The sequence below is a fragment of the Pseudophryne corroboree genome, chromosome 3 (assembly GCF_028390025.1).
Source record: "Pseudophryne corroboree isolate aPseCor3 chromosome 3, aPseCor3.hap2, whole genome shotgun sequence".
Lineage (NCBI taxonomy): Eukaryota > Metazoa > Chordata > Amphibia > Anura > Myobatrachidae > Pseudophryne > Pseudophryne corroboree.
In genome coordinates, this window is record NC_086446.1 from 301,507,217 (window position 1) to 301,529,418 (window position 22,202).

Below are 22,202 nucleotides of genomic sequence, written 5' to 3' on the forward strand. Positions count from 1 at the left end.
TAGGGGGCCGGCTTCTAGGGTATACCCAGGAATGGTTGAAGACCACTTCAGATGCCTGGGTACGGGAAGTCGTCACTCGAGGTTACGCCATAGCCTTCAAAAACCGACCCCCTCATCGATTTTGCCAGACAGACGTCCCGTCAGACCAGACAAAGGCAAACACTCTGCATTCGATGGTACAGACCGTCCTGGATACAGGAGTTGTAGTACAGGTGCCTCTTGCTCAGAGGGACCGAGGGTACTATTCTCCGCTGTTTCTAGTCCCGAAACCGAATGGGTCCTCCCGGCCCATTCTCAACCTCAAGGCATTGAACAAGTTTGTGAAGGTTTCCAAGTTCTGTATGGAAACGCTTCGCTCTATAGTTCTGGCCTTGGAACCTGGGGACTACATGGTCTCCCTGGATATACAGGATGCTTAACTGCATATTCCTATAGCAGCGTCACATCAGCAATACCTGAGGTTCGCTATTGGCAACCTTCATTACCAGTTTCGGGCGTTACCTTTTGGTTTAACAACGGCTCCGCGAGTTTTCACCAAAGTATTGGCGGTGATGACGGTGGTACTCCGCCGTCAAGGGGTCAGGATACTGCCGTACCTGGACGACTTGTTAATCCTGGCAAATTCCCCAGAACTTCTCCTGTGTCATCGGGATATGACGGTCCGGTTTCTACAAGCCCACGGGTGGCTCATCAACTGGAAGAAGTCCTCCCTGGTCCATGCTCAGAGCATGGTGCACCTGGGAGCGCTATTGGACACTCACAACCAGCAGTTGTTCTTGTCTCAGGAGAAAGTCCTGAAGCTTCAGGACAGGATTTGTTGCTTCCTTTCTCGTCCGCAAGTGTCGATACATTCGGCGATGCAGGTGCTGGGCCTCTGTCACACGCCAGGGGCAGCGGCCGCCGCGCTTACCCCTGCGTGTCTGCTGGTCCGTTTGGTGGCCCCCGCCTCCGGCGGTCCTCGGGTCCCGGCGTCTGGCTGGCGCGGCTCCCGGCGGTTCCCCGGTGCGTGGGCGCCGCCATGACATCCGGCATCACATGGGCGGGGAGCAGGTGACGTCACTAACCCGCTCCACCAATCCAGTAGAGGCGGGAGATTCAAAACCAGACGCCGGGCAGAGCCCCGGAGCCTGAGTATCGGCTCTCTTTCCTGAAGTGGATGCCAGTGCTCCTGTACGCAGTGTGTCTCCCTGCAGCTGTACTCCAGTGCTTCCAGCATTTCAGGGTGCCTTTCTGCAGTAAAGTTTCCAGTGTTCCCAGCAACTGGTGTGTTCCTCTGCAGTGCCGTCACCAGTGCTCTCTGGATTCAGCATGACCTGCGGGCTGAACAAACTTTAGTGTTTCCAGTCATCAGTGTCTTTAAACATCGCTCACAAATTCTTCAGTGTCTTTCACCATCGCTCTCATGTTCTTCATTCATAAGTGTCTTTAAACATCGCTCACAAATTCTTCAGTGTCTTTCACCATCACTCACAAGTTCTTCATTCATCAGTGTCTTTAAACATCGCTCACAAATTCTTCAGTGTCTTTCACCATCGCTCACAAGTTCTTCATTCATCAGTGTCTTTAAACATCGCTCACAAGTTCTTCATTCATCAGTGTCTTTCACCATCGCTCACAAGTTCTTCATTCATCAGTGTCTTTAAACATCGCTCACAAGTTCTTCAGTAGCCTTGGACACCGCCCATAAGTTCTCTTTCTTCTATGTGTCACTGTATTGCTCCCTACCCATAATAAAGTTCTTCAGCATTTTACACCAAGCCTAACTGTCAGAGTCCTGTATGAGGAAAACCTATATCCGGCCATCTCTGCTCCGACCCAGCTGTGGTTCCTCTTCCCGACCATCGGAAGAACCCCCAAGTTCACAACACTCCCAACCCAGGTCAGTGACAGTATACTCAGGCCCCATGGACCGGGAGGATCGGAACCCAGAGGCAAGCGCCATCCAGGACCTGGTTTCCCGAGTTCAGAGTCAGGAGGCGGCACAGAGCCAGGTGATGCATTATTTCCAGGAATTATCCGGCCGGCTGGATCAAATTCAGGCTTCCCTGGCTTCAGTAGTTCCGGCTCCAGCTCCAGTACCCGCTCCAGTGGTTGTCCCTAGTAATGTTCAATCCTTGTCTGGAACCAGGTCACGCCTTCAGCTCCCCACTCCCTCTCGCTGTAACGGGAATCCAAAGAATTGCCGTGGTTTTCTCAACCAGTGCGAGGTACATTTTGAACTTCTCTCACACAACTTCCCTACGGATCGGTCCAAGGTGGCGTACATTATTTCCTTGCTTAAAGGTACAGCGTTGGATTGGGTGTCTCCGTTATGGGAGCGATCTGACACTTTGGTTTCCAGTTACACCAATTTCATTGCGTCATTCAGAAGGATCTTTGATGAGCCCGGCAGAACGACCGCTGCTTCTTCAGACTTGCTCCGAGTCCGACAAGGCTCCCATTCAGTGGGACAGTATGTGATTCATTTCCAGACCATAGCCTCAGAACTGCGCTGGAATAATGATGCTCTCCGGGCCGCTTTTTGGAACGGGCTCTCCGATCGTCTAAAGGACGAACTGATCACTAGGGATCTGCCAGATTCCTTAGAACAGTTGATCTCACTCTGTGTAAAGGTGGATCTTCGCATGCAGGAACGAGGTGGCGAACGTAGTCGGTCAGATCGATCCAGATTCCGGTCTCTCCCGTCTAAGCAAACGGTTACCCCAAGTCCAGACGAACCCATGCAAATTAATCGATCTCGGCTGTCCCCGGAAGAACGACAGCACCGTCGTGAGGGTAGATTCTGCCTCTACTGTGGAGCTGCTGATCATTTTCTCAAGTTTTGCAAGTCCCGTCCGGGAAACGGGCAGTCCTAGCTTGTTCCGGGGTTACATCTAAACCTTCTCCGAAAGTGGACTGTCTACTCTCCGTGTCTCTGTTTTCTGAGTCAATAGCCAAACCTGTTAACGCTCTGCTGAACTCTGGGGCTGCGGGGAATTTTGTTTCCCTTTCTTGTGTCCGGAATCTGGGTTTACAGTTACGGTCTGTCAAATGACCTATTACGTTGACTGCCATCAATGGTACCCAAATTTCTAATGGTCTTATTTCAAGTCGCACAGTGCCGATTAAGCTGCAGGTTGGAGCTCTGTATCAAGAGCATCTGGAGTTCCTAGTGATTCGGGAGATGCCCCACGATTTGGTTCTTGGTCTTCCTTGGCTTATAATTCACAACCCTCACGTCGACTGGAATCGTCACAAATAATATCCTGGAGTTCATTTTGTCATTCTAGTTGTCTCACTCCTGTCTACCCGCTCCGTGTATCTTCCAAGTCGGATGAAGAGCTCATTCCGGAGGCCTATCGGGAGTTCAGACGTGTTTTCGGAACAGGCGGCCGATCAGTTACCACCTCATAGACCCTGGGACTGTCCCATTGAGCTCATCCCAGGGAAAATGCCACCTCGGGGACGCACTTATCCCTTATCATTACCCGAAACCCAAGCTATGTCGGACTATATCAAGTCTAATCTGCTGAAAGGAATAATTCGCCCCTCTACCTCCCTGGCGGGAGCAGGCTTCTTTTTTGTGAAGAAGAAGGACGGAGGGTTGAGACCATGTATTGACTATCGTGGCATAAATGATATCACCATTAAGAACAAATATCCTTTGCCGCTCATCACAGAGCTATTTGATAGGGTTCGCGGAGCCCATGTCTTCACCAAGCTCGGCTTAAGGGGAGCCTATAATTTGATACGTATCCGACAGGGGGACGAATGGAAGACGGCCTTCAATACCAGGGACGGGCATTACGAATATCTAGTAATGCCGTTTGGCCTCAGCAATGCCCCTGCCGTTTTCCAGGGATTTGTTAATGAAATCTTCCGAGATATGTTATACCTAAGTGTAGTGGTATACTTGGATGACATTCTGATATTTTCTAAGAATCTCACAGAGCACAGAGTACAGGTCAAGGAGGTACTTCTTCGCCTACGAAGGAATCATCTCTACGGCAAGATTTCCAAATGTACCTTTGAGGTCCCTTCAATTCCATTTCTTGGCTATGTCATCTCAGGTACGGAGCTTTGCATGGATCGGGAAAAACTTACTGCCATTCGGGACTGGACTCAGCCTCTTTCCTTGAAAGCGGTACAAAGATTTCTGGGTTTTGCAAATTACTACCGGAAATTCTAAAAGGGATTCTCTACCATTACTGCCCTAACCAAAAAGGGGTCTGACCCAAGTCACTGGTCTTCTGAAGCTGTAGCAGCGTTCGCCCGGTTGAAAGCAGCCTTTATGTCCGCTCCGGTACTCCAACAACCGAATTTTTCAAAACCATTCTTCTTGGAGGTCGATGCTTCCTCAGTAGGCATCGGTGCCGTGCTTTCACAGTACTCCTCTGATGGGAAGTTACATCCATGTGGTTTCCATTCTCGCAAGTTATCTCCTGCTGAACGAAACTACACCATCGGAGACCAGGAACTCTTAGCAATAAAATCTGCCCTGGAAGAATGGAGATACCTATTGGAAGGTGCTAAACACCTAATTACGATTTACACTGATCACAAGAACTTGCTGTACCTCAAGACGGCCCAGTGCTTGAATCCCCGTCAAGCTAGATGGGCGCTCTTCTTCACTCGATTCTCGTTCGTCATTAAGTACCGGGCCGGGACTTTTAACACTAAGGCTGATGCTCTATCTCGTTCCTTAACGGCTTCGGATGAGGAGAATTCAGTTGAAAAGGCTTTGATTCTCAGTCCAGTTTCTATTTCGGCAGCTCCCACCGCTCTGGGTCCTCCTCCTGGGAGAATGTCTGTACCAGCTAAATTTCGACCGAAGTTGCTGCAGTGGGCTCATATCTCCAAGTTTTCCGGTCATCCTGGAGTTCAAAAAATGTGGGAGTTTCTACGAAGATCATACTGGTGGGACACTATGAAGAAAGATATACAAGATTATGTCAACTCATGTCCTCAATGTGCTCAGCACAAAATTCTTTGTCTGCCTCCTGCGGGGTTGCTTCATCCACTGTCCATTCCTAAGAGGCCTTGGACCCATATATCTATGGACTTTGTCTCCGAATTGCCCCTCTCCAAGGGTCACAATACCGTCTGGGTGATTATTGACCGCTTTTCTAAGATGGCACATTTTGTTCCTTTGACCGGGTTACCGTCGGCTCCCAAGTTGGCTTTATTATTTATCCGTGATCACTTCCGCCTGCACGGGTTACCTCAGGAAATAGTCTCTGATCGGGGGGTGCAGTTCGCTGCAAGATTCTGGAGGGCCCTCTGTTCAGCCTTACAAATAAAACTCAAGTTTTCATCTGCCTACCATCCTCAAACCAATGGGCAAACTGAACGCGTCAATCAAGATTTAGAGACTTTTCTCCGCGTTTATCTCTCTCCTTCGCAAGATGATTGGGTGGAACTGTTGCCCTGGGCCGAGTTTGCCCATCTGTATCACTCTTCCACTGGTGAGTCCCCATTCTTCATTAATTATGGATTCCATCCTCAAGTTCCAGAATTACCCGTCTGATCCTCCGGAAGATGTTCCTGCTGCAGCCTCTACTCTCCGGCACTTCAGTCAAATCTGGAGTAGGGTTCACGCTAACCTCAAGAAAATCTCCGGCCGCTACAAATTCTTTGCGGATAGGAAGCGACGGGCAGCTCCCCAATACAAAGTTGGTGACAGGGTATGGCTCTCTACCCGCAATCTCCGTTTAAGAGTGCCCGCTATGAAGTTCGCTTTGAGGTTCATTGGTCCTTACCCCGTGTTGCAAGTCCTGAACCCGGTTGTCTGCAAATTGGGATTGCCTCCCCACTTTCGGGTACCAAATTCCTTCCATGTCTCTCTCCTTCATCCCCTTATTTTAAATCGGTTCCATTCAGAATCCCCCAGGCCAACCTCTGCAGAGACTGAAGCTGGAACGGAATTTGAAATCAAAGCTATTCTTGACTCTCGTTATCTTCACAAGAATCTACAGTATTTGGTAGAATGGAAAGGTTATGGCCCTGAGGAGAGGAGCTGGGTCAAAGCTACTGAAGTTACGGCTCCCCGACTGGTGCGGATCTTCCATTCTCATTGACTCCGGAGGTCCGTCTGTCGCTACTTTGGTGGCTCCAGGACCAACAGTTGTGCAGGGGCCGTCCCTTCTGGATATCCAACTGGGTCCTGTTGACGACAGATGCCAGTCTAAGAGGTTGGGGCGCGGTACTGGAGCAACACTCCCTTCAGGGTCGGTGGACCAAGGAGGAATCTCTCCTCTCGATCAACATTCTGGAATTGCGGGCGGTCTTCAATGCGTTGAACCTGGCCCAGCATTTAATTCAGAACCGTCCTGTTTAAATACAGTCGGACAACGCCACCACAGTGGCTTACATAAATCATCAAGGTGGCACTCGAAGCTGTTTGGCAATGAAGGAAGTATCACGGATTCTACGTTGGGCGGAACGCCATCTACCGGCCATATCGGCAATATTCATTCTGGGAGTCCTGAATTGGGAAGCAGACTTTCTCAGTCGTCAGGACGTGCATGCCGGCGTGTGGAGCCTCCATCCAGAAGTGTTTCAACTCCTAGTGGAAAAGTGGGGTCTTCCAGATGTAGATCTGATGGCGTCTCGACACAATCGGTCTTCAGAGCAAGGACAAGGGATCCTCAAGCAGCATTCGTGGATGCGCTGGCGGTGCCGTGGAGGTTTCGGCTGCCATACGTGTTCCCTCCAGTGTCACTCCTGCCCAGGGTAATTCGGAAGTTCAAGCAAGAAAAAGGAAATCTGCTTCTCATAGCTCCGGCGTGGCCCAGACGGCCCTGGTTTTCAGACCTGCAAGGCCTATCGTCAGAGCGTCCACTTCTGCTTCCACAACGCCCAGACCTCCTCGTTCAGGGCCTCTGTGTCTACCAGGATCTAGCCCGGCTGTCTTTGACGGCGTGGCTCTTGAAGCTTCCGTCTTGAGGGCTAAGGGATTTTCTGAAGAGGTCATTAAAACTATGTTGCGGGCCCAGAAACCGGCTTCTGCTCGGATTTACTATAGGGTCTGGCATTCCTACTTTGTTTGGTGCGCATCTAATAATTATGACGCTTCCAAGTTTAGTACAGCCAAACTTTTTGCTTTTCTACAGCAGGGCCTAGATTTAGGCCTGCGTCTGGCCTCCCTCAAGGTTCATATTTCTGCCTTGTCAGTGGGGTTTCTTAAAAAAATTGCGACTTTACCTGATGTTCATACTTTCACTCAGGGTGTGTTGCGTATCCAACCTCCCTATGTCCCGCCTGTGGCTCCTTGGGACTTGTCGGTGGTTTTGGAGGCGTTGCATGAGCCTCCGTTTGAACCCCTGGGTTCAGCTGACCTAAAGTGGCTTTCCCTTAAGGTGGTGTTCTTGCTGGCTATTGCCTCTGCTAGAAGAGTGTCGGATCTGGGTGCCTTGTCTTGTAGTTCCCCATATCTGATTTTTCACCGTGACCGGGCGGTTCTTAGGACTCGTCCCGGATATTTACCTAAGGTGGTTTCTTCGTTCCACCTTAATCAGGAGATTGTGGTTCCGGCCTTTGTCTCTCCTGATTTGTCTCCCAAAGAGCGGTCTTTGGATGTGGTACGGGCTCTCCGTATCTACGTGAAGAGAACTGCTTCTATACGAAAATCTGATTCTCTCTTTGTTTTGTTTGGAATTCACAAACGTGGCTGGCCTGCTCACAAGCAAACCCTGGCCAGATGGATTAGAATGGTGATTGCACATGCTTATGTGAAGGCTGGTCTGTCAGCTCCTGCTCACATTACGGCCCATTCTACTCGGTCTGTTGGACCTTCTTGGGCGGCCCAACGTGGTGCGACCCTTGAACAGTTGTGCAAGGCGGCTGCGTGGTCCTCCGGGAACACGTTCATAAGGTTCTATGCCTTTGATACTGCCGCTTCCCAGGATGCATCCTTTGGACGCCGGGTTCTTGGGCCTGCTACAGTGCGTCCCCTCCCATAAGGAACTGCTTTAGGACATCCCCATTGTCCAATCCTTGTGGAGCCCAGTGTACCCCGCAGCAGAAAACAAGATTTATGGTAATAACTTACCTTTGTTAAATCTCTTTCTGCGAGGTACACTGGGCTCCACAAGGCGCCCACTCTGACGCACTTAGCTTCTTTGGGTTGGTATGGCATTAGCCGCTGACACTTCTCTTGTCGTGAGAGTGTGGTGTATGTGGCTACTAACCATTGTCGTCTCTTTTCCTGCTACTGCATTGGGGCTGGTTAACTAAAAACTGAGCTCCTGTGCAGGGAGGCGGGGTTATAGAGGAGGCGGCGCTGTGCATTCTGGGAACAGTCAAAGCTTTGAGCCTGTTGGTGCCTCGGATCAAGATCCTACTCTACACCCCATTGTCCAATCCTTGTGGAGCCCAGTGTACCTCGCAGAAAGAGATTTAACAAAGGTAAGTTCTTACCATAAATCTTGTTATTTTATGTATACCGTCTAGCATCATACTTTTTAATTAATATACATTATTTTATATATATATATATATATATATATATATATATAGCAGCTTATTGTTTTACGTACCTAGTGTACGCAACAGGGGCCTCACAAACCCCTGATTTTTTCCAGCTGCTTTAAAAAGACAATACGCGCACACACACATTCTTGTTTTTTTTTATTACTTCGTAATGTCTTATAATAATTATCTGCATTGCTAATGTGACTGTGTGCCTGTGAGGTTTCACTTTCAGTGTTTCCCAGAAAATCTATCACTATATTCTGTACCCTAAGGGACTAGGTGCGTCAGGGTCGTTTATATAGTGCGTCACAGTATTTACCTATTACGTGTATTCTACTGTGTACTCAGTCACATAATACCGGAATTATTCGCAGGTGTTGTGTACTGGGGATTCAGTCACATACTAACGGATTTATTTGCAGGTATTATACTCTGTCTGGCTTCATCGTACTAATACGCTCTGTGTTGCATTTGTGTACAATGTCTAACGGAAAGGGCAGGAAATCTGGGGACACTCCTGCATCATGCAGAGTATGCGCCACAGATTTACCTGAGGGGGGAATCTGTGTATGATTGTCTGTGTACTCTGTGTCATACATCCCTCAGTCAGTCCGCAGCTCCTGTACCCAGTCAGGAGCCATACTGGACTGCGTTCTCAAACCTACTGGGTACTCTAGTGGATCGCCTAATGGGACCACCTGTGCCATTACAGCCTCAAATTGTCCCTGTGATGAATCCGCCTTGGGCGGTTGATTTGTCTAACCAGTTGCAGTTGACTCATTCCTTGGTCAGACAAAAATCTACCCCAGGTCACTCCCGTGTCTCTGGGTCATTCAAGCGGGCTGCTTCCTCCTCTGAATCCACGAATCTCTCAGATGTTTCATATGAAGAGGAGAGTACTGTCCTGTCAGACACTGAATCAGGCGTTTCTGACGAGGACTCTGAATTACAGATTGATGTTCCTGCTCTAGTGGTTGCTATTAAGCTAATCCTACTAATCACTGGTGATGTTGAGGAATCCACTACTTTCACTAAGAAAACTGATATGTTTAAAAGGCAGAAGGTGGTTAAAGATCTAATACCCCATTCTGACCATTTGGTGAACATCAGGCAGGAACCCTGGGCTAATCCAGGGAAAAAGTTCTCTAAATGGGCCTTAGCTCGCTACCCTCTCCCTGCAGAGTTATGTAACAAGTGGGAAAATTCACCTCCGATTGATTCTCATTTCACCCGCCTAGTGGTGTCACTCACTCTGCCTGTCATCACTGTCACTTCTCTGAAAGAAACGACAGATAAGCGTGTGGAGGGATGCCTGAAATCTATTTACTCCCTTACAGGTGTTGTACATAGACCCACCTTTGCTGCCTCTTAGGCTGCTAAAGGTATCGTATCATTGGTTCAGGCAATAGAGTATGAGCTGTCCGACAATATATCTGTCAATGCCAGATGATACCTGTCTCACATTACCACCGCCACCTATTACATACAGGAGGCGTCCTCTGAGGCGGGTGTGTTGGCGGTCAAGGCGTTGACTACGTCTATCCTGGCTAGCCGTATTCTGTGGTTGAGGGAGACATTTTAGTTGGAGAAAACCTAATTACAATTGGCTCTGAACTGATGGCTGCTAAGACTGCCTTCCTCCCAAATACTAATCCTTCTGCACAGAAGGCAAAAGGTGCCACTTTTCGTTCCTTTCGGTCTCGAGGGAAAGCAAAAGGTCAGGCATGCCCGAGACAGTCTCGTGCTCCCGTAACCACTTAGCTCAAGATAGAGCGGTCCTGGGCGACCCGTCAGCCTGCATCTAAACAAGACAAGCCTGCCGCATGACGTGGTGGGCCTCCACCTAGGGGACCCCTGGTTGGGAGGCCGACTTCTGCAGTTCACCTAGGTCTGGTTAAAAGCCACTTTAGGCGCATGGGTGCGAGAAGTTGTCCCTCTCACGGGTACGCAGTCTCCTTCAACAGACATCCCTCTCGCCAGTTTTGCGCCACGGTCATCCCCTCAAATCAGTTGAAGGCGCAAGCTTTCGCAGCAGGTTGTGAGTTCTCTCCTGGATACGGGAGTGGTTGTGCCAGTACCTCTGTCCCAGAGAGGCAGTGGTTACGACTCGACCCTGTTTCTAGTACGATACCGAATGGGTCCTTCCGGTCTATTCTCAATTTCAAATCACTAAACAAGTTTGTGAGAGTGTCCAAGTTCCGTTTGGAAACACTGCGCTAAATAGTACTGGCGATGGAACCCGGCGACTATATGATATCCCTGAATATACAGGTTGCATACCTGCATATACCTATTGCCAAGTCATCAGCAGTATCTGCGGTTTGCTATTGGCAACCGACACTATCAATTCCAGGCTCTGCCATTTGGACTGGCTACGGCTCCACGGATTTTCACAAAGGTTATGGCCGTATTGACGGCGCATTTCCGTCAGGGAATCGGGATCCTGCCATATCTAGACGACCTGTTGATCCTGACAAACTCTCACAATGTCCTCCTCAGTCATCTGCAATGGACGGTACGCTTCCTACAAGCCCACGGGTGGCTCATCAACTGGAATAAATCCTCACTGGTCCCAGCTCAGAGCATGGTGCACCTGTGGGCACTGCTGGACACGCACAGTCAACGGCTGTTTCTGTCTCCAGAGAAGATCCTGAGGCTTCAGGACAGGATAAGATGCTTCCTTTCCTGCAGCAGAGTGTCGTTACACTCGGCATGGCAAGTACTTGGCCTAATGGTGTGACAATCGACATTGGTGGAGTATGCTCTACATAATCCAAGTGGGACAGCCTTCCTCACCGGATCAGGTCTCACATGATCACTTTGACTCCGGAGGTTCGGCTATCGCTGACCTGGTGGCTCCAGGTCCAGCGACCAACCAGAAGACGTCCCTTCTGGATCCCCGACTGGGTCTGGTTGACAACAGATGCCATTCTGAGTTGATGGGATTAGGTGTTGGAGCAACACTTTTTCCTGGGTCACTGGACCAGAGAAGAATCACTCCTTCCGATAACCATTCTGGAGTTGCGTGCCGTGTCTCTACAAATAGGCTTAATAGCCTAGTGGTCTAAAGTACCAGTGCAATACACACTGGGGCCCAGGTTCTGTTCCCAAGTAACACATATACTTTCAGACCTGGCCAGACTGGCTTTGACGGCATGGCTCTTGAAGCATCACTCCTGAGGGCCAAAGGATTCTCTAAGCCAGCATCTGCCTAGATTTATTATAGGGTTTGGCATTCTTACTTCACCTGGTGTGCTGATAAGAATTATGTTGCCTACAGATTCAAAACTTCTAGAATCTTTGCTTTTCTACAACAAGGCCTTCGTCTGGCTTCCCTCAAGGTTCACATATCTACCTTGTCGGTGTGGTTTCAGAGAAAAATTGCGTCTATACCTGACGTTCATACATTCACTCAGGGTGTGTTATGGATTCAGCCTCCCTATGTCCCTTCTGTGGCTCCATGGGATCTGTCTGTTGTCCTGAATGCCCTGCAAGAATCTCCATTTGAACTTCTTGAGTCAGTGGACCTTAAATGGCTCACAGCCAAGGTCCTTTTTCTACTGGCTATTACCTCTGATAGAAGGGTGTCGGACTTAGGGGCTTTGTCCTGACTTCAACCCTTTCTAATATTCCATCATTACCGGGCAGTTCTTAGAACTCACCCAGGTAATTTACGTAAGGTGGTGTCATCTTTTCACCTTAATCAAGAAATAGTGGTTTTGGCCTTCATCTCTTCTGCTTTATCCTCCAAAGAGCGGTCTTTGGATGTGGTAAGGGCTCTCCATATATGTGGGGTGAGGACTGCATCTGTCAGATTTCCTTTTTGTACAGTTTGGAGTTCACAAACGTGGCTGCCCTGCGAATAAGCAATCCCTGGCCAGATGGATTAGAATGGTGAATGCACAAGTTTAAGCACAGGCTGGACTCCCAGTTCCTGCTGCTATTATTGCCCATTCTACTCGGTCTGTTGGACCTTCTCGAGCGGCCCACCGTGGCATGTCCACTGAACAATTGTGCAAGGCGGCTACGTGGTCCTCAGTGAACACATTCATTAGGTTCTATGCCTTTGATATTTCCGCCTCCCAGAATGCTTCCTTTGGAAGCCGGGTTCTCATACCCGCTAAGGCGCGTCCCCTCCCTTGTGGAACTGCTTTCGGACATCACCCAATGTTTCCCTGTGGAAACCAATGTACCCCTCTGCAGAAAAGGAGATTTATGGTAGACTTACCATTGTTAAATCTCTTTCTGCGAAGTACATTGGGTTCCACATGGCGCCGACCCTGATGCACCTAGCTTCTATGGGTTTGTATGGCATTAGCCGCTGGTCCCTTCTCCTGTCGCGAGAATATGGTTCTATGTGACTAACATCTGCCTTCTCTTTTGCCTGCTCCTACATTGGACTGGTTAACAAAACTGAGCTCACAGTGCCTGGAGGTGGGGGTTATAGAGGAGGCCCCACAACGCATCCTGGGACAGCCTAAAGCTTTAGCCTGTTGGTGCCTCTCTGGATCAAGATCCACTCTACACCCGATGTTTCCCTGTGGAACCCAATGTACCTCGCAGAAAGAGATTTAAGAATGATAAGTCTACCATAAATCTCCTTTTTATGTTACTTTCATGGTCATTGCTAAACTTCTAGATCGTCATTCCTGAAAGCCAGGGATCAATCCGTTCTTCAAAGAATGTGACTGTGGTCAGTGCCAGTGATGTGAGCAAAAAAACCCAGATTCCTTTATCAACACCATGCCATAATCTGCAAACCTCCCATGAGAATAATGGCCAAAGCCATGCTAAGGTAACTTTACTCTAATTGTTATTTAGTGATCATGACTTTTAGGTAGAAGAAAGGGAATTCGGGGCAGCTGTTATCGCAAGGAAATTGTACAGCTGTGTCTGCTCTGCTCTGCTCTTGCATCTGTTGGCAGATAATATGCAAATGCTAGCTAGCTTCAGCCATTCCCTGGTGTATGAGCATGCGTCTGAATGTGCAAGCACTGAGACGCCCACTTGTTGTATCTCTCTGCACGCTAAAAGACCACCGGTGATTCTTGCAACACCCCATCTCACTCACCATTGATACTGACACTGGCCATATAGCAGGTGCAGTTTCTCCATCTGACCATAGGGGTAATTCAGCTGCTATGTCCGTAAATACGCAGGTGTGATCAGGCGTTTTCAGGGAGGGTGTCTGACGTCAGCGCTGGCCCCGATCAGCAGGATTCCATTGCAGCGGCTAAGTAAATCCTGGGCTGCGCAGAGACTGCACAAACTGATTTTTGTGCAGCTCTGCTAATGATGCGATCGCACACTTGCACAGTGTTTTCCCCTCCACCTGTTGGCGGCGACTATCTGATCGCAGGGCACCAAAAAACGCAGTCCAGCGATCAGATCTGAATTAGGCCCCATGTCATGTGTGGAAGCAGTTGTGCGTCTGAGAACGCAGCCGATTTTACAGCATCCACGACACCCATAACACACTGATGGACTTTTGGCGTTCGATTCAGGCCCCGCCAAGGAATGCCCCTCACTTTTCCTCTAAATGTTTGATACTGTCTGATCTAACTGCAATAGCTCCTTTTCTCTTACGTCCTAGAGGATGCTGGGGACTCCAAAAGGACCATGGGGTATAGACTGGATCCGCAGGAGACATGGGCACACTAAAAAGACTTTGACTGGGTGTGAACTGGCTTCTCCCTCTATGCGCCTCCTCCAGACCTCAGTTAGATTCTGTGCCCAGGAGTGACTGGACACACACTAGGGGAGCTCTACTGAGTTTCTCTGGAAAGACTTTGTTAGGCTTTTTTATTTTCAGGGAGACCTGCTGGCTACAGGCTCCCTGCTTCGTGGGACTGAGGGGAGAGAAGTCAGACCTACTTCTTCTTAGTTAAGGGCTCTGCTTCTTAGGCTACTGGACACCATTAGCTCCAGAGGGTTCGATCACTTGGTGCGCCTAGCTGCTTGTTCCCGGAGCCGCGCCGTCACCCCCCTCACAGAAGCCAGAAGTAAGAATCCGCGTGAGTATTAGAAGAACAGAAGACTTCAGTGACGGCAGAAGACTTCAGTAACGGAGGTACAGCACAGCGGTCGCGCTGCGCTCCATGCTCCCACACACCAACGGCACTTACAGGGTACAGGGCGCTGGGGGGGAGCGCCCTGGGCAGCAAGTTACTGAGGGGCTTTTCCACTGGCAAAAGAGGCATATTCGGTGCCCGGGCACCGTGTACGATACCCCCACCAGTATAATTTTTTTTAAATTTAAGCGGGACTACAGCGCGTCGGGAAGGGGCAGGGCTTAGCTGCACAGCTTACCAGCGCCATTTTATCTCTTCACGGAGGAAGTTACTGGGGGCGCGACAAAGATTTGGGAATGACTCTGTCGGCACAGCCGACTGTTGCTTGGGTAAATATGTTGAGTACATTGAATGCAAACGTGGCATTATTGTCTAAGAGGCTGGATAAATCTGATTATCAGCCTGCTGTGGCGTCGGCGTGGGTGAGTAGTGCTATTGCTAAGTGGGCTGATAATTTAACTTCTGATATGGATACCCTTGATAAGGATAACATTCTTTTGACTCTTGGTTATATCAAGGACGCTGCAGATTACCTAAAGGATGCGGCGAGGGATATTGGCCTCTTGGGATCAAGGGCCAATGCCATGGCAGTCTCGGCCAGGAGGGCGCTGTGGATTCATCAATGGAATGCAGATGCCGACTCCAAGAAAGCTATGGAAGCTCTCCCTTTTAAAGGTAGTGTCTTGTTTGGTGACGGCCTTGCTGACCTGGTGTCTACCACTACTGCAGGTAAGTCATCTTTTCTTCCTTAAGTTCGCACACAACAGAAAAAGGCGCCCCATTCTCAGATGCAGTCCTTTCGGCCTAATAAATACCAAAAAGGAAGGGGTTCGTCCTTCCTCGCTTCAAAGGGTAGAGGAAGGGGAAAAAGGTCGCCTGCTGTGTCTGGCGCCCAGGACCAAAAGTCCTCCCCCGCCTCTGCCAAGTCCACCGCATGACGCTGGGGCTTCCCTACGGGAGTCCGTGCCGGTGGGGGGCTGTCTCCGAATCTTCAGTCAAGTCTGGTTTCAATCGGCCCTGGATCCTTGGGTCTTAGACATAGTGTCCCAAGGGTACAAACTTGAGTTTCAGGAGATGCCCCCCCGCCGTTTTTTTCAAATCGGCCTTGCCAGTTTCTCTTCCAGAAAGAGTAATAGTAAACGCTGTGATACAAAAGCTGTGTCAACAGAGGGTCATTGTCCCGGTTCCCCCGTCCCAACGGGGGGAAGGTTTCTATTCAAGCCTCTTTGTCGTGCCGAAGCCGGACGGCTCGGTCAGACCGATTCTGAACCTAAAATCCCTCAATCCATACTTGAAAACTTTCAAGTTTAAGATGGAATCTCTTCGATCTGTGATTTCCAGCTTAGAAGGGGGGGATTTTATGGCGTCAGTCGACATAAAGGATGCCTACTTACATGTCCCGATATATCCTCCTCATCAAACCTTCCTAAGATTTGCGGTGGAGGATTGTCATTACCATTTTCAGACGTTGCTGTTTGGGCTTTACACGGCCCCGAGGGTCTTCACCAAGGTGATGGCGGAAGTGATGGTACTCCTACGCAAGCAGGGTGTCACAATTATCCCATACTTGGACAATCTGATAAAGGCGAGATCAAAAGAGCAGTTGCTAAGAAGCGTGGTTCTGCAACATCATGGTTGGATTCTCAATTTGCCAAAGTCTCAGTTGATTCCGACAACGCTGCTTCCCTTCTTGGGCATGATCCTAGACACGGAACGGCGGAGAGTGTGTCTTCCGGCGGAAAAAGCTCTGGAAATCCAGACCATGGTCAAGGAGATTCTGAAACCGGCAAGAGTGTCGATTCATCAATGCACTCGAGTGCTAGGGAAGATAGTTGCGGCTTACGAAGCCATTCCGTTTGGCAGGTTTCATGCCCGGGTGTTTCAGTGGGATCTGCTGAACAAATGGTCCGGGTCTCACCTGCACATGCACCGGAAAATAAGTCTATCTTCCAGGACCAGAATTTATCTCCTTTGGTGGCTGCAAAGTTCTCACCTTCTAGAGGGACGCAGATTCGGAATCCAGGATTGGGTCCTGCTGACCACGGATGCAAGTCTCCGAAGCTGGGTTGCAGTCACACAAAGAAGAAGTTTCCAGGGAAAATGGTCAAGCCAGAAATCTTGTCTCCACATAAATGTTCTGGAGGTAAGAGCCATTTACAACGGCCTTCTGTAAGCGAAGAACCTTCTTCAAGGTCTACCTGTCCCGATCCAGTCGGACAACATAACAGCGGTGGCGTACGTAAACCGCCAGGGCGGAACAAAGAACAGAGCGGCGATGGCGGAGGCCACAAGAGTTCTCCGCTGGGCGGAACAGCACGTAAGCGCTCTGTCAGCAGTTTTCCTTCCGGGCGTGGACAACTGGGAAGCAGACTTTCTCAGCAGACACGATCTCCATCCAGGGGAGTGGGCCCTTCATCCAGAGGTGTTTGCAAAAGTAACAAGGTGTTGGGGAATCCCACAAATAGACATGATGGCATCTCGCCTCAACAAGAAACTTCCGAGGTATTGTTCCAGGTCAAGAGACCCCCAAGCCAGTGCAGTGGATGCCCTGGTAACTCTGTGGGTGTTTCAGTTGGTATATGTGTTCCCTCCACTTCCTCTCATTCCAAAAGTGCTGATGATCATAAGACGAACAAGGGTTCAAGCAATACTCGTCGTTCCAGATTGGCCATGGAGGGCCTGGTATCCGGATCTTCAGGAATTGCTCATAGAAGATCCTTGGCCGCTTCCTCTAAGAGAGGACCTGTTACTGCTGGGGCCATGCGTGTTTCCGGACTTACCGCGGCTACGTTTGACGGCGTGGAGGTTGAACGCCAAATTTTAGCTCGTAAAGGTATTCCCGGGGAAGTCATCCCCACTCTCCTTTAGGCTAGAAAGGAGGTCACGGCAAAACATTATCACCGTATTTGGAGAAAATATGTGTCGTGGTGTGAAACCAAAACAGCTGCTGCGGAGGAATTTCACTTGGGTCGTTTCCTCCATTTTTTGCAGGCAAGCGTGGATGCAGGCCTGAAATTGGGTTCCATAAAAGTGCAGATTTCGGCTTTATCTATTTTCTTTCAAAAAGAATTGGCCGCCCTTCCTGAGGTTCAGTCTTTTGTGAATGGAGTGCTTCATATCCATCCTCCATTTCTGCCACCCGTGGCACCGTGGGATCTTGAAGTGGTGTTACAGTTTCTTATGTCTCACTGGTTTGAACCTTTGCGAAAGGTTGAGTTAAAGTTTCTCACTTGGAAAGTGGTCATGCTTTTGGCTTTGGCGTCGACCAGACGAGTGTCAGAATTGGCGGCTATGTCTCACAAGAGCCCATATTTGATTTTTCATGTGGATAGAGCGGAATTGAGGACTCGTCAACAATTTCTGCCAAAGGTGGTGTCTTCGTTTCACATTAATCAACCTATTGTGGTGTCTGTGGCTACGGATGCCGTGACGGTGCCAAGATCTCTTGATGTCGTGAGAGCTTTGAAAATTTATGTCGCCAGAACGGCTCTTGTTAGGAAAACGGAGGCTCTGTTTGTCCTGTATGCTTCCAACAAGATTGGAAATCCTGCTTCCAAGCAGACTATTGCACGCTGGATTTGTAATACGATTCAACACGCTCATTCTACGGCTGGATTGCCGTTGCCGAAGTCAGTGAAGGCCCATTCTACCAGGATGGTGGGCTCATCTTGGGCGGCTGCCCGAGGGGTCTCGGCACTTCAACTTTGCCAAGCAGCTACGTGGTCGGGTTCAAACACTTTTGCTAAGTTCTACAAGTTTGATACCCTGGCTGATGAGGACCTTATGTTTGCTCAATCGGTGCTGCAGAGTCGTCCGCACTCTCCCGCCCGGTCTGGAGCTTTGGTATAGACCCCATGGTCCTTTTGGAGTCCCCAGCATCCTCTAGGACGTAAGAGAAAATAGGATTTTAATACCTACCGGTAAATCCTTTTCTCCTAGTCTGTAGAGGATGCTGGGCGCCCATCCCAGTGCGGACTGTTACTTGCAGTTGTATTGATACTTGTTGTTTTCGGTTACACGAAGGTTGTGTATCAGTTATATTCAGCTTGTTGCTGTTGTTAGTTCATACTGTTATCTGGTATTCCTGCTAATCCAGTTGTACGGTGTGTGTGTGGTGTGAGCTGGTATGTATCTCACCATTAGTTTAACAAAAATCCTTTCCTCGAAATGTCCGTCTCCCCTGGGCACAGTTCCTATAACTGATGCCTGGAGGAGGGGCATAGAGGGAGGAGCCAGTTCACACCCAGTCAAAGTCTTTTTAGTGTGCCCATGTCTCCTGCGGATCCCGTCTATGCCCCATGGTCCTTTTGGAGTCCCCAGCATCCTCTACGGAGTAGGAGAAAACGGTATACCAGTAGGTATTAAAATCCTATTTTTGCATACACTCTTGGTAACACATGCACCGTAGGGGTTTTCTAGATTTTTGCGCATGTGCAGTAGCACATAATCGGTCAACTATGTGTACATCGACACTGCGTGTGGTTTGCATGCAACTTAGAATCACAGTTCATTAAAGATAAAATCATATCTGCCTATGCTTTCATATCTGATGCTAGTCGATAATGCTGTGCTTAGTATCCATTGTTTACAGGACTAGAAGTTTCTGTTGAATTTAATGAGCCAGTTCACAAAGCATAGGATAATCCAAGTAGTTGCAACGTGAAAGAAATTGTCTGATTTTATATTTGATTTCATACTGTATCTCTCCTCTATATATAATTTAGCTGCAAATTACAGTATATGCTTTACATTTTAGTGATACTTTTTAAAATTTATTTTTTAGTTAGTTACACCAAGTCGAAATAAAGTTTCAGAGGCATCAATGAATATTACCATAACTGGTGGTTTCAAAGCAGGTAACCCTTCTGCATTAACATCAACATGTGAGTAACACAGTATTTGTTACTACTTCATCAAATTCTTGCAATAGTGCATTAAATTCATTTATGTGGAAGCAAAGCACGTTTAACTGTAGGCATTTATGCTTTGTCCGCATAACTGTATGAGTATGATCACATTCTGCTTTTAGGAACTGTTCCATTACATGGTATACTGTAGATACATGTGGTCTGCGCTATTAAGTGTACTCACAAACTGCTTAGTTGTAATAAGTAATCAAAAATTATGTACAAGTTCTGTGTGGTTTATATTTATTATATTGCATGAATGAGTGTGTAAGGCACTAATATATTCCATATTTGGAAAATAATGTTCATTAAAAATAATAAAAGAAAAAAAAGAAAAATGAGGTGACTTTGTCACATAATGTTTAGGCTCTTTTTTGACAACATGGATTGCGGGGTCATGGAAGTCCAGTGCCAATTGTAGAGGATATGGTGGTTAATACTGGCTAACCCTACAACCTATGTACCTTATCCTCCTGGTCACCTGGGTCAGCGGAGCTGTTTTCCCTCAGTGCTTGTTTGTAGTACATGGTGGTTCCCTCTGTGCCGGTTTGTGGTACCTATAGATGTGTCCTCATATGTTTTCTCATACGTCCTAGAGGATGCTGGGGACACTTCAAGAACCATGGGGTATAGACGGGATCCGCAGGAGACATGGGCACTTTAAGACTTTGAAAGGGGTGTGAACTGGCTCCTCCCTCCTCCAGACTCCAGTTTTAGAATCTGTGCCCAGGCAGACTGGATGCACTTAGAGGAGCTCTACTGAGTTTCTCTGAAAATACTTTATATTATGTTTTTTATTTTCAGGGAGAACTGCTGGCAACAGTCTCCCTGCATCGTGGGACTTAGGGGAGAGAAGTCAGACCTACTTCTAGTGAGTTTAAAGGCTCTGCTTCTTGGCTACAGGACACCATTAGCTCCTGAGGGTTTGGAACACTAGGTACGCCTAGGGGTTCATTCCCAGAGCCCGCCGTCACCCCCCTTGCAGAGCCATAAGTCAGAAGACAGGTGAGTAGAAGAAGATAGAAGACTTCAGTGACGGCTTCTGAGGTACCGCACAGCGATCGCGCCATGCTCCCACACACACAGCGGCACTACAGGGCGCAGGGAAGGGGGGGTGCCTTGGGCAGCATAAACATCATTATTTAAGACTGGCAAAGTGGAATATAAGTGCCTAGGCACTAAATCCTAACCCCCGCCAGGATGATTATCTTAAAAAATAGCGGGGCTGAAGCGCGTCATGAAGGGGGCGGGGCTTAGCCCTCACAGCTCTCATCAGCGCCATTTTCTGTTCACAGAGCTTCAGAGACGCTGGTCCTTCCTCAACACTGCTGTACAAGTAATAGGGTGCAAAACGGGGGGGGGGAGGCACAGTTAATTTGGTGCAAATATAAGTTATTATAAAAGCGCTACTGGTCTGAGGCTTTATATTAACGTTTCAGAACCGGGATTGAGCGCTGAGTTGTGAGCTGGCAAACTCCCTCTGTGTTTCTCTGACAGGCTTTACTGTGGGTCTGTCCCCTATTTGCCCAGTGTGTCTGTGGGTGTCCTTACACGTGTGTCGGCATGTCTGAGGCTGAGTGCTCTTCCCAGGAGGAGACTGTGTTAGGGACAGAAACGGCTGTGGGAGTGACCCTGTCGGCACCGCCGACTCCTGATTGGGTGAATGTGTTGAATGCCTTGAATGCTAATGTGGCTCTTATTAATAAGAGATTACATAAATCTGATTCTCAGAACCAGGCATGGAAGAAATCTGTGGAGGATGTGTTATCACAGGTCCAGACCCCCTCGGGGGCACATAAACGTTTGTTTGCTCATTTGGCAGCCACAGATACCGACACGGACACTGACGCCAGTGTCGACTATAGTGATACCAGATTAGACCCAAAATTGGCAAAGAACATTCAGTATATGATTGTGGCAATAAAGAACGTGTTACATATCAATGAGGACCCGGCTGTTCCTGATACTAGGGTCTGTATGTATAAGGGAAAGAAACCTGAGGTAACGTTTACTCCCTCTCATGAACTGAATACTCTTTTTGAAAAACTGTGGGAAAATCCTGACAAAAAGTTTCTGATTCCCAAAAGGATTCAGGTGGCATATCCGTTCCCCTCTGGGGATAGAGAAAAGTGTGAGTCACCCCCCATTGTGGGCAAGGCTCTATCACGGTTGTCTAAAAAGGTGGCTTTACCGTCTCCTGACACGGCATCCCTTAAGGATCCTGCGGATCGTAGACAGGAAAATACGTTAAAATCCATTAAGTCACCACAGGTACACTGCTCAGACCAACCATTGCATCGGCGTGGGTGAGTAGTGCTATCGAAAAGTGGGCAGATAACTTGTCATCTGATATAGATACCCTAAATAGGGATAGCATCCTTTTAACGCTGGGTCATTTCAGGGACGCTGCAGCCTACCTAAAGGAAACGGCGAGAGATATTAGCATTTTGGGATCAAAAGCCAATGCCATGGCAGTCTCAGCTAGGAGGGCATTGTGGATTCATCAATGAAATGCTGATGCTGACTCTAAGAAAGCTATGGAGTCTCTTCCGTATAAAGGTAGTGTCTTGTTTGGTGACGGTCTCGCTGATTTGGTATCTACGGCTACCGCGGGTAAGTCGTCATTTTTGCCTTATGTTCCTCCACAACAAAAGAAAACTCACCACTTTCAGATGCAGTCCTTTCGGCCAAATAAATACAAAAAAGGCAGAGTTTATTCCTTCCTTGCTAATAGAGTAGGAGGAAAAGGTAAAAGATCTCCGACCGTGGCAGG

At 48.6% G+C, this 22,202-nt stretch overlaps 1 protein-coding gene across 9 annotated transcripts in view; it reads left to right on the forward strand.

Annotated features, from left to right (window-relative positions):
* The window catches only part of SYCP2 (synaptonemal complex protein 2), a 1,046,702-nt gene that overhangs the window by 437,633 nt on the left and 586,867 nt on the right, over positions 1-22,202 (forward strand). For 7 of the 9 annotated variants that reach the window (XM_063959338.1, XM_063959341.1, XM_063959339.1 and 4 more), the window contains 2 exons: positions 13,091-13,246; positions 19,306-19,405. In XM_063959338.1, the coding sequence (XP_063815408.1) occupies positions 13,091-13,246; positions 19,306-19,405 (256 nt within the window). The remainder of the gene's footprint in view (positions 1-13,090; positions 13,247-19,305; positions 19,406-22,202) is intronic. The other 2 variants (XM_063959340.1, XM_063959343.1) reach the window with 2 other exon arrangements.